The 10741-nt window shown below is 43.4% G+C and overlaps 1 protein-coding gene across 1 annotated transcript; it reads left to right on the top strand.

Moving 5' to 3' along the window:
• Positions 1–1462: 1462 nt before the first annotated feature.
• FAM89A (family with sequence similarity 89 member A) lies at positions 1463–5612 on the top strand (the record flags this gene model as incomplete). The annotated part of the gene is made up of 2 exons (XM_079550838.1): positions 1463–1714; positions 5454–5612. The coding sequence occupies 2 exons, from the start codon at positions 1463–1465 to the stop codon at positions 5610–5612; spliced, it is 411 nt and encodes a 136-aa protein (XP_079406964.1).
• Positions 5613–10741: the final 5129 nt, after the last annotated feature.

The raw sequence follows: 10741 nt of genomic DNA, 5'->3' as shown, positions 1-10741 counted from the left end.
TTTACACTCACCAGGTGCAAGGACTTCTTCCTCAGATTTCATATGTACCATTTTGGTTTATAGAGCACTAGGATAGAAAGTTGCTCAATACGGCTAACAAACAAGAAATTTGCCAAATTGGGGAAAAACAGCTAAAGGTCAGCTAAAAGTCACCATGATGAAGCTGATGGTAGAAAAATGAGGAGAAAATAAGTGGTCGAAGACCACCATAAGCCCCTACTCGTGCCCGGAAGGATATTAGCACATATTAGTGAGCTCTTGGAAAAGAGTGAATATATATGCCAATGTATACCTGAACTGCTTAAATGCAGAACCTGTCAAGTTGGCTGGTGTGTATCAAGAGGAAGAAAGGAATGCAGCTTTCTAACACTGCACTGGGGTTAGGGAGTTTTCTTCCTGGATTTTGGATGACAGGTGAGAAAAGATGCACTAATAATTCAATGGGGTCAGGCAAGCTGAAAAAACAATGATACGCTAGTCTGGGTGAAATAATCATGCCCATAAGCTTTCCCAAGCAGCTGTCATTTGGGAAGGAAAAAAAAAAAAAAAAAGAATGGGAGGAGAGCTAGGAAGAAAAGCAAATAAGTGAACACTGTTTGCTTATAATAAGCAAAAAGATAGCGGGGGGCAAACTGAATCAGTATTTTTTGCTGTCAGACACTCTCGGCCCTGAAAGACAAGGGTTTTCTTGATATTTTAAATCTACAGTAGGAATGGTTTGAAATGCATTTAGTGTTATAAAAGCTAATAACACTACTTAATTTCTCACATTTAATCTCAGCAGAAGTCAGATCTCTAGAAATGGAAAAAAAAAAAAACTTCTCGACTCTAATTTACAAAGCATTGAGATGCAGAGCATATCATCTTACGTACCAATCCCTGTAGTAGTGAGTAAATACAAATAAAGAGTGGGGAAAGATTCCCCAGATGTAAGCTGGTTTAAGATAATTGCCAGCGAGTCTGATGAGACTGAAATCACGAAAAAGCCACGCGAAGGCTGTAAACAAAGCCAGAAACGACGCGAAGCCCTAACTCTAATGTTAAAAACCACCGTATCTCGTTACTTCTCCAACAGAAACCTGCACAAACCAACCGAGGTTGCGGCGATAGGACCCCACCTTTAGCCATCTGCTCCGAAACACCCACTTACGCAACGGCAAAAATAATAATGGGAAACAAAGGGCGCACAGCCCGCGCTCGCAACTGGCACACGACCGCTGTGTGCGAGGGCGGGCGGCGCAGGGCCATCCCTCCCGGGCAAGGCCCGGCCCCGCCGCAGACAAAGCCCGGGGCCCGCCGCGAGCACCTGCGCTCCGCCCGCCCCCGCCCCGCCCCGCGGCCCCTCCGCAGCCCCGCGCGGCGCCCCGCTCCCCTCCGCGGCCCGTAGGCGGGGCGGGCTCCGGGCGGCGCCTCCCGCAGCGCGGCCGACGCGGCTCTTTCCGACGCTCGCCGCCGCCGCAGCATGAGCGGGCCGGGGCTGCTGGGGCCCGGCGGCGGCTCGGGGCTGCCGCCGCTGCCCAAAAGCTTGAGCGGGCTGCTCAACTCCTCCTCCTCCGGCGGCGGCGGCCAGGGCGGGCGCTGGCGGGACCTGGAGCGGCTCTACGCGCAGAAGTCCCGCATCCAGGACGAGCTGAGCGGCGGCGGCCGGGGGTCGCCACGGCCCCCCAAGCCTCCCAACCTGGACGCGGCGCTGGCTCTGCTCCGCAAGGAGATGGTGAGCGGCGGTGGGACGCGGGGAGGCCGGCCGCGCGGACGACGGCGCGTAGCCCTCGGGGCGAGGCGGGCGGGGACGGCGGACGTGGCGGGCGGGACTCGGCGCGGCGGGGGGTGCCGCCGCTCAGCGGCCGGGCGGAAGGGCGCACCGGGAGGTGCGGAGCCGCCGAGCGGAGGGCGAAGCCAGCGGCCTTTGTATGGCGGCTATAGGGCCCGCGGGGAGGTGGGCGCGGGCCGCGGGCTGGGGCGGCCCCAAGGAACCCGGCGGCTGCAGCCTGGGCTCGGGGCGGTCGTTCGGAGAAATGCCGTGGGCCCTTCGGTAAAAATACCACGGGGAGCTGAAGGGCGCAATGGTTATTTTCCACGCTCTCAGAATGCGGAGCTGCTCAATGAACGCCTTGTTCGGTGACAGCCGTCTGAACGTGCCACCCATCTCGGAACGCCGTCCTCTAAAACAAAAATGAGCACTGATTCATTTAGCTCGGGTGAAGGACGCTTGGGTGCAACTTTCCTCAAGACCTTGTTTTGGTTCTGTACCGCAGCGTTATTAGCACAGCTCCTCGGGGCGGTCTGGCACACCTTTGCGTTCAGCACCCGTGTGGGTGTTGGTGTTCTGCTGATGCCAGATGCGCTCCCAGTGACTAATGAACCACTTCAGTGTTACACGCTTTGTGTTCTGAAACAATGTTGCTGCAAACCTGCCCGTCCTAAGGCTTCTTTTACCACGGTGGGAAGGTATTGGAACTAAAAAAAAAACTGTTGAAAGACCCTTCTGCGGCTTTAAGAGGAATGCACAGTGTGGTGAACGCTTAGTCTGTCACAGATACTTCAACAAATAATTCCAATACTCAAAATGGCCTTATATCCTCATTTTGCCCCAAAGGATGGGAAGCACGAGTGCCCATCCACTGCAGGGATTTTCTTTTATGGTAGTGTAAAGGGACCCGAGGATATGAACTTTGTTGTCTTTATCTTTTCTGGAAAAGCAAAGCTAGATCCTATAAAAATCTAATTTACTTTTCCTAATGGGAAATCAAATGAGATGCTTGTTAAAGTCATTTGGCACTGGAATTCCCCTTTGATAATCTGTTATCCTTGATGCTGATTTGATTATTTTTTTTTCCTTCAGAAGTGTTTTATCACAAGCATACCAAAGACTTTGAAGCAACAGTCCCCTGAGTTCCAGGTGTGCTCCTCTGTAGCCTGTACAAACTGACTGTACCCTCACATACTGATAGGCTGCCTTTCATCATGGGGATAATAGCGCATTGTTATCTGTTTTGAACATTCTTCCTTTCACCAATCAAAGATAACATTACAGCTGAGCAGTCAGCTCACTTCAGAGTTTCAGTAGTGAATGAGGAAGCATCTTTCCCTGCAAGATGTTCTGCACTGGCTTTTTGAAGAGGAGAGTGGTGAATTTAGATGCTAGCTGAGGAAGGGCATCACAGAAAAATTCATCTCAGAACTTTGATCTTGAAGAGAAATGTTGATAGCTTGGGGGTGCACAGTATGTAGCCTCGTAGGTGCTATGAGAGGAATCTCTAGAGTCAAATGTAGATGAGTTGGGATTAAGAACATTATGCTTCTGCTAGCAAGCTTGGATGTTTATTCAGGCTTTTGATACAGTCAGAATCATACTAGAAGGTTGTGAAGAGCTAGAGGCTGTAGTTTTCTCAATAGATCTGCTGTTCTTGTTTGATTGACACTGGTGACAGCTACAGACATATTACATATAACTAGTTGGTGCTAGGACTTGCTAAACTGATTCTGCTGATCAGTGTCTAGCTTGGAGATTACAGCTAAGTGCAGAACGGACTGTCACTCAATGCACTAAAGTGCTGCACTGAGCAGAGACAGGAAAGCTGTTGCAAATTTGTGTGCGCTCCTTTGAAGACAAAGATCTCTCATCTGGAATCTCTTCTGTCTCCATGCCGAATTTTCCTGCTCAGTTCATTCCCTGTTCTCCTAATCACTCTGAATAATTCTTCACCAGTCTTGTCTTTCAGACAGTTAGTGCTGATGCAAGATTCCCTAATCTTTCTCATGTTTACATGTAACAGTATTAAGTCTAGCTTCACAGAATTCTTTCTTACTTGAGATGAGCAGTTTGTTTAGATGGAACAAGCCAAACTTCATTAGCTGCCAGCCATAAAGGCTGATCTTCAGACTTTATTCTTGGGCAGGTAAACATTCATTAGCTTAATGTGTCTGATGAAATTACCTCAAGTATGACTTAAGTAGAATGGGTCTGGATATGGTGCATATACTTACTTTTGTTTGCCTCTGTGCAGCCCTTTTGGTCCAATTGCTGATCTCCTGTCACAGAATACTTGAAGGCTAGCAGGCACTGTTCAGTGAGTTCTGCTTCCTGGGTTTGCTGCGGAGTGTTCACTCTGCAGCAAAGAGAAAGCAGTTGTCTTCAGTAAATAGAAAATAAGTTGAGGAAGAAGAGCAGCAGAAGCTCTGAGGGTACTGAAAGGCACATCTGTAATCTGCTGGGAACTCAGTATAACGTTTCATACTTCATCCTGTCTCTGCCTAGGAGGCAGAAGTATTGATATCCTGGTCTGTAGGAGGCACGATCATGTCTCTGCTTCTTGACCTGACCAGGTAATAGAGCTTGGCTCTGAAAGACACTGTATCTTGTTTTTCTATGGTGGAGTGGTGATGTGCTGTGTGATGCTTGTTTTTCCTCCTCCCATCTTTAGATAAAGGAGCTCTTAGGGTAGGGCAGGCCGGGACGGGACCTCAGGAAAGCCAAAGAAAGATCTTCGTCTAACTTCTTGTGGTTTTCTTGTGTGCTGAATGCACCAGTTCTTAGAGTTTCAATATGTAAGGAAAAGTTTTTGAGGTAAGAGTTCTCATTCTGTGTAAAATACAACCTTCCCTCCCCCCCATTTTCAAATGTGAATTATAGCAGAACCTGCTGAAAGACTGAAGCTTGCTAGGTATAGCCAGTCAGCTTAACACTAAAATTCAGGCGTAATAGGTACTTAAAAAGGTTACATTGGGCAGAAGTTTTAATTTACTGTAAGAGAAAACTCAGATTTAATGTGATCTCACCTGGATAGGTGGCAACGTCAAAGAAATTCTTCATTTTGTTACCACAGAGGGAAACCACTTCAAGCTAAATGACCAGCTTCATTTAGTGTTCAATGTAACTTACCCATTTTTGTGCCTGAAATAAAGATGCAGGCTACAGGGTAACTTCATTGTTGCTCCAAGTCTTTAACTAGACTTGGACCTAATATTTTAGGAGTTTAGGGGTCCCAAAATACTAAGGTCTTGATGACAAATCAGGCCAATGCATGTAAAACTCCAGGAGTACCAAAAGGAATCTTGAGTAGCATGTAAAAATGTTTGAAGGTTTGCAGACTGTAATGCACACCCTTATCTCATTCAGCTTTAGTTTTGCTGCCTTCAGGTGGCATGTGGTATTGTGTTAGATGTGGTTAGCTGTGTAAAGGCAGAGAAGCCAGCTGCCTGTGTATGTCAATATAGAACAGAAAACTGAGCAGAGATACTCAGCCATGAAGCGAAAAACCAGTCAGAGCTGCACTTGCATTTTTTTTTTTTTAATTTGGGCAGTTCTAATCAAAATGAGATCTGTGAAAGACATGCAGTGATATCAGAAAAGTATGTCTTCTACATTGTTGCCTGTGAAAGCATTATGTTGCAAATAAAATCACACTTGTAATATTATTATTTTGATTTCTCTTCCACTCCTTCCCCATCAGGTTGGCCTTCGGCAGCTAGATATGTCACTTCTGTGTCAGCTGTACTCCCTGTATGAATCCATTCAAGAATATAAAGGTGCCTGCCAAGCTGACTCTAACGCAGACTGCACGTATGCTTTGGAAAATGGCTTTTTTGATGAAGAGGAGGAATATTTCTAGAAATAAGAAGGCTGGTTTAATTCTTTGGTCCTACTCCCTCTGCGTACACTAAGTCACTAAGAATGACTGGAATCTCTGCAGATGGATCTCTTCTTGAGGAGGAGCACCCAGCTATCCTAACTTGCATTCAATTCACTTACTCTAACATGCTGTCAGCACAAGTTACTCATGCAAATACCACTTGACGAAAGTGCTGTACTGTAACTTCTAGAGAGTCCTCAAACATGTTTGACAAGGGTTTTCAATGTAATTTGCAAGGTGGGTGTTTTCAGCTTACAAACACTGATAGCTTATAACTGGAATTTTAATCATAGAAGACAGTAATGACTTCCTGATCTGTAGTAACTCCTTGGGGTGGGGGAAGCTTCCGCTGTGGCGTAAATAGCTATAGGTGATTTTGTTCTGAAACAGTATTGATAAATGCAGTTTGAAGAGGCATCTGGATGCACGCACATCCTCAGCTCTACTAAGCTAGTTCTGCTCTTATCAGCTGCATCCAGTTTTGTACTGGGTGGATTGTTTACACAGTTTAATTTTTTTTTTCTTAAGCTAATTTTGACTTCCTTACACCCAGCTTACAAGCTGTACATGTGATACTGAATGCTATCAGCAGTTTTTTTTCTGTTGATCTAATTCACTTTCTTGGTACTGCCATTTGGCATTAACTTTTATACAGTTGTCTGGATTTCTCGCAAAACAGCTCTTTGACCTGCTAAACTCTGTTCTGAAATGGTTTGCTTAGCTTTTACTGTACTGTGGAGTAAAAGCAGAGAATCAAACGTAGTCTGTCTGCCACTGTGTGGCTTGGAATAACGTGAACTCTTGTGCAAGTGTTCTGGATCATATGAAGGATACCTCTCATATGACAAAATGGGACAAATTGCAATATTTTGTATTGGGTGAACTTTGTTTCTGTAAGGTAGATTACAGCTCTTTTTAAAAACACAAAATAAATATTTTGAGCACATACTTTGCATACGTTAAAACTTTTTATACTGACTTGCTCTTTGAAGTATAACTTATTTTTGTTTTCAGAACTTAAAGCACTCAATTTTCTTTTTAAAATTTCATAGCATGTACCTGTAACACTTAATTAGTGTGGAATACATGAGTTGCCAACTATCTTACTCTTCCCTCATTTCTGTTTTAAGTAAAAACCAGCTCAAAACATGATTTTCATTTAACTTTCATTTTAAAAATGCTGTAAATCACAGTGCCTGACTCATGACACAAGCTAATAAGGGCTTAAAGCTCAAGGGGTTTTTGCATGGTTTACGTCTGGCATGCATACAGTTTACAGAATGAATTCAAAATCAATTTCTGGAGTAGCTATTCTCTTAGTTTTTTTAGCAAATGCTAGGATGTTGCAGTGATAAAAGCAAGGAGACCTTCAGGGTGGAGTTTTTGTGCATTCTCTCTAAAACTGGTTTATTTCAGTGGAACTTAATGGCCACAAGAGTAAAGACTGTGCTGTAATTGTGTATGTGTTTAAGCTCTTTAACTAGTCTGTGAAAATTGCTGGAATTCTTTTTGTTAATTCTGGTCTAATTACTTCTCTCACACAAAACTAAAATAAATAAGTCAGATGCAAATAATCCAAATGGCTACATCTGTATTTAAACTGTTATGTGCATGTATGCGTTGTGTATATGTACACGCATACGTGTGCATGCAACTTGATGCTTTGACCTAGGAATGTATCAGCTTCAAATATAATTTGCTGTGCTTTTGGTATTTATATGAGGCTTTTTCTAGTCTGTTGAAATACTGCTATTTTCTTGCTTTTTCCTGAAAAATAAAAAGCACGGTGTTTAGCAGAGCTTCTTCATGTTTGTGTGTGTTAATTTGTCATTTCAATGCATCCAGCACCCCCGAAGACTTCTTTGAATTAAGCATAGAAAATCCTGCCTCTGCAGGAATCAAAGGTTGTTTTACAGATGCTTATGCAGTCCCAATGGTGAGAACAGACTTAAGCAAAATTCGTAAAGTTTTCTCTTAAATGAAGCTTAAAGTTAGCAATGGAAATTATTTGTGCTTTTTAATGCAGCATGCTTGTGAGCTAGGAAATGTGGCATGTACCAAGAGAAATGTAAATGTCTCAAGGAATTACTCCACAATGCTATTTGTAATGGAAGAAGGATGGACTACTAGGACTTGCTAAGGTTTTTAGAACTGTGTCCCTTTCAAGGCCGCCTTGCATAGGAGGGAAGTTGTGGTCCTTATTCCTAAGCCAGATTTAAACCCAGTGATGGCTGGCTGGCTAATGAGAAGTTTTTTAAAAAAATAATAAATTTAAGTCAATAAACAGTTGTTCCAGAAGCATAGTTCCATGTCTGTTGTTTCAGTTACTGAGTTGTCTCTTCACCACATTCTAACAACATGAGGTAGGGAGATTCTTTCAAAACAGAGATACCTGGTGGGAAAGTATAGCTTAAATACTGAGTAAGTTGACTTTGAGTAATTGTTACATGCAGCTTCAAGTCAGAGTTTGGTTATACGCATGATCAAACAAGCTGTGTTACTACACAAGCCTGCTGCTTTCAGTCCAATCCACATAACAATGCTTTTTCCCATTTTTCCTCCATAGCCCCAGTTTACACGTATGCATTTTCTTCTTACTCTCCAGTTTGACCAGCAGGTCCTGGTTCAGCCATGCTGGTCTCTTGCCTTTTTTCCCAATTTCTTGCATCTAGGGATATAGAGTTCTTGTGCCTTAAGGACAGCTTCCTTAAAGATCTGCTGGCTCTGCTCTTGTCCTTGAAGACAGATTCCCAGGGGGCTTTGTTGACTGACTCCCTGAAGAACTGGGAGTTGGCTTTCCTAAAAATAAGCTTTCTGATTTTGCTCTTTGCCTGCCTGTCCAGTATCCCTCAAGAGCATGAATTCCACCACTGCATGGTCACTACAGTGCAGGCAGCTTCCAATCCTGCTGTCACCAGTCAGTTCACTCATGCTGGTGAGCAACAGGTCCAGTATTGCATCGGTCCCCCCCTGGAGGGGTTGTCTATTACCTGGCTCAGAAAGTTCTTCTCAGTACATTCCAGGAGCCTCCTGGATTGCCTATTTTACTATAATTTCTCTGTGTGCTAGCAAGAATGAATACAACTGGAAACAAAACAACTGATTTCACTCTGTTTTCTGTAAAGACTACAGGCTTTTCAGCAGTTTTCTCCAGAAAAGAGTCCAAGGTTAGCATACTACTGCAGTCATAAAATGGGGAGGGCAGCTAGTTAAAACAATGAAAATGAATTACGTGTCAGTAAGTACATATTACAGGATCCTTGACTGACTCACTTTCACAGCATCTCCCTGAAAGTAAAGTGAATGAGTGTTAATGTTTAGTCAGCTACACAGTCACTGAATCTGCAATATACAGTGAACTCTAAAGATGACTAAGAACGTACCTCTTGCATCTTCAGTCTCCCTCCTTTGTCACAGCTGTGTATCTCACCATGACATGGCAAATGCATGCTCTCCCACCAGACCTAGCTGTGCTGGATGTAGGCATACCTGGTGATAATCAGAGAATTGGTTGGAAAGGTTGGAAAAGGTTGGAAAAGACCTCCAGGATCATCTAGTCCAACCATTCATCTATTGCCAGTATTTCCCCACTAAACCATGTCCCTCATTACTATGGAAAGGAGACAGGAGCTGTGTGGTAGATGGGAGCCCTCAGCCAAAGGAAAGCTTCACAGATACTTCCGAAAATGTGATAAAAGACTTTTTCATCCTATTCATACACAGTGTATATTACCAAGTGATAGCGTGCAACTCCTAGGCCACACGGTCAGCTTAGCCCATGCTACTTTGGAGAAGGCTGGCAAGAAAACAGGAAAAACATCCTGCAGCTCAGCAATAGAAAACTTAGTAAAGTGGTTGAGGAGGTGATTAACTGTTGTGAGATCTTCACTAGTCTTCCTCTAGAGTGTCTACATGTGGGGTAAAAGGATTAGAAACGGAATTACCAGGTCTGTGTCAGCTGTTTGAAGGCTTTTTGACAATGTACCTTCATTTTATTGCTATGACAACTGCAGTTGTATGGTCAGAATTAAATCACAGTCTAGTTTCGCAATGTTCAGAGTCTGCAAACAGAGAAGAATCATGAGATAGTGCTCTACTCAAGAACTCAAGTGTCATAAAATAAAAAGGATGGCTGATGTATTTGACAGCTATAAGAGATGGCATTGAGGTCCAACTTCAGTTCCTGGGGAATTCTCTGCCAGTTCTATAGATTTTTAGTGGGATGGAGCTGGAATCAGGGGCCTTTTCCTGAAATCAGAACTGCTGCTGCATGCAATCTCCAGCAACCTATGTTGACATAGGAGAAGTATTCAAACAGGCAGTGCGAGTATTTTCAAAGGCAATGTGATGAAATTTGCCATAGATAATCATTTGATTAGCATTTACAAATGATTAATGTTGCTTCACAGAAAGTTTTTAAGTAAAGGTGAAACAGAGTTGTACTCTCTGTTTACAGATGGCATGGAGTCATCTTTCAGTTTGCTTTCAAAAGATAAAGTTTTAAAGCAAGATTTGGTCACGTGAAATTGAAAGACTGGGGGAATGATAATGATCAAAATTTCAAATAATAATTTAGTTTCTAGTATAGGTAACCAGATTATTTTCCACAGCTTTTTAAAATAAGTTGATAAAAAAAAAAAAAAAAGCTTGTATTTCCTTATAAATAATTGTTTGCAGTTTTAAATGCAACAGAGTAGCAAAACCCCAGAATCTGTGTAAATAAGTTAATCAAGTAGTGTTTATTTACTAAGCTGAGACTTTGCCTTGCATTTAATCTAGTTCCTCAAGAAACACAGCTAACATAACGACTGTCCAAGCACCTGCTGTCAGTCTTTTTGCTACTAACTAAATTTGATGTGATAGAAGTTGCAAAGTTTGTCTGTTTTTGCAAACCTTGTGAAAAATAGCCACTGGTAGAAGAAAGACTTAGTGCTGCTTTGGCTGCCAGAATCACAGGTGAAATTCATGTTTTCCTTTCTGTATGGTCATCAGCAGCCAGAAAGCACAAACTGGGCGGTTGCCTGGAGCTCTACAGCAGCCTGGGTGCCTGCTGCATCTTTCCTAGTTCTGTCTGCCAAGACTAAATACATGTGGGTGGTGTGGGAAGG

The sequence above is a fragment of the Tetrao urogallus genome, assembly GCF_951394365.1.
Source record: "Tetrao urogallus genome assembly, chromosome: 2".
In the NCBI taxonomy this organism is placed as follows: domain Eukaryota; kingdom Metazoa; phylum Chordata; class Aves; order Galliformes; family Phasianidae; genus Tetrao; species Tetrao urogallus.
This window is presented reverse-complemented; position numbering and strand designations above follow the sequence as displayed.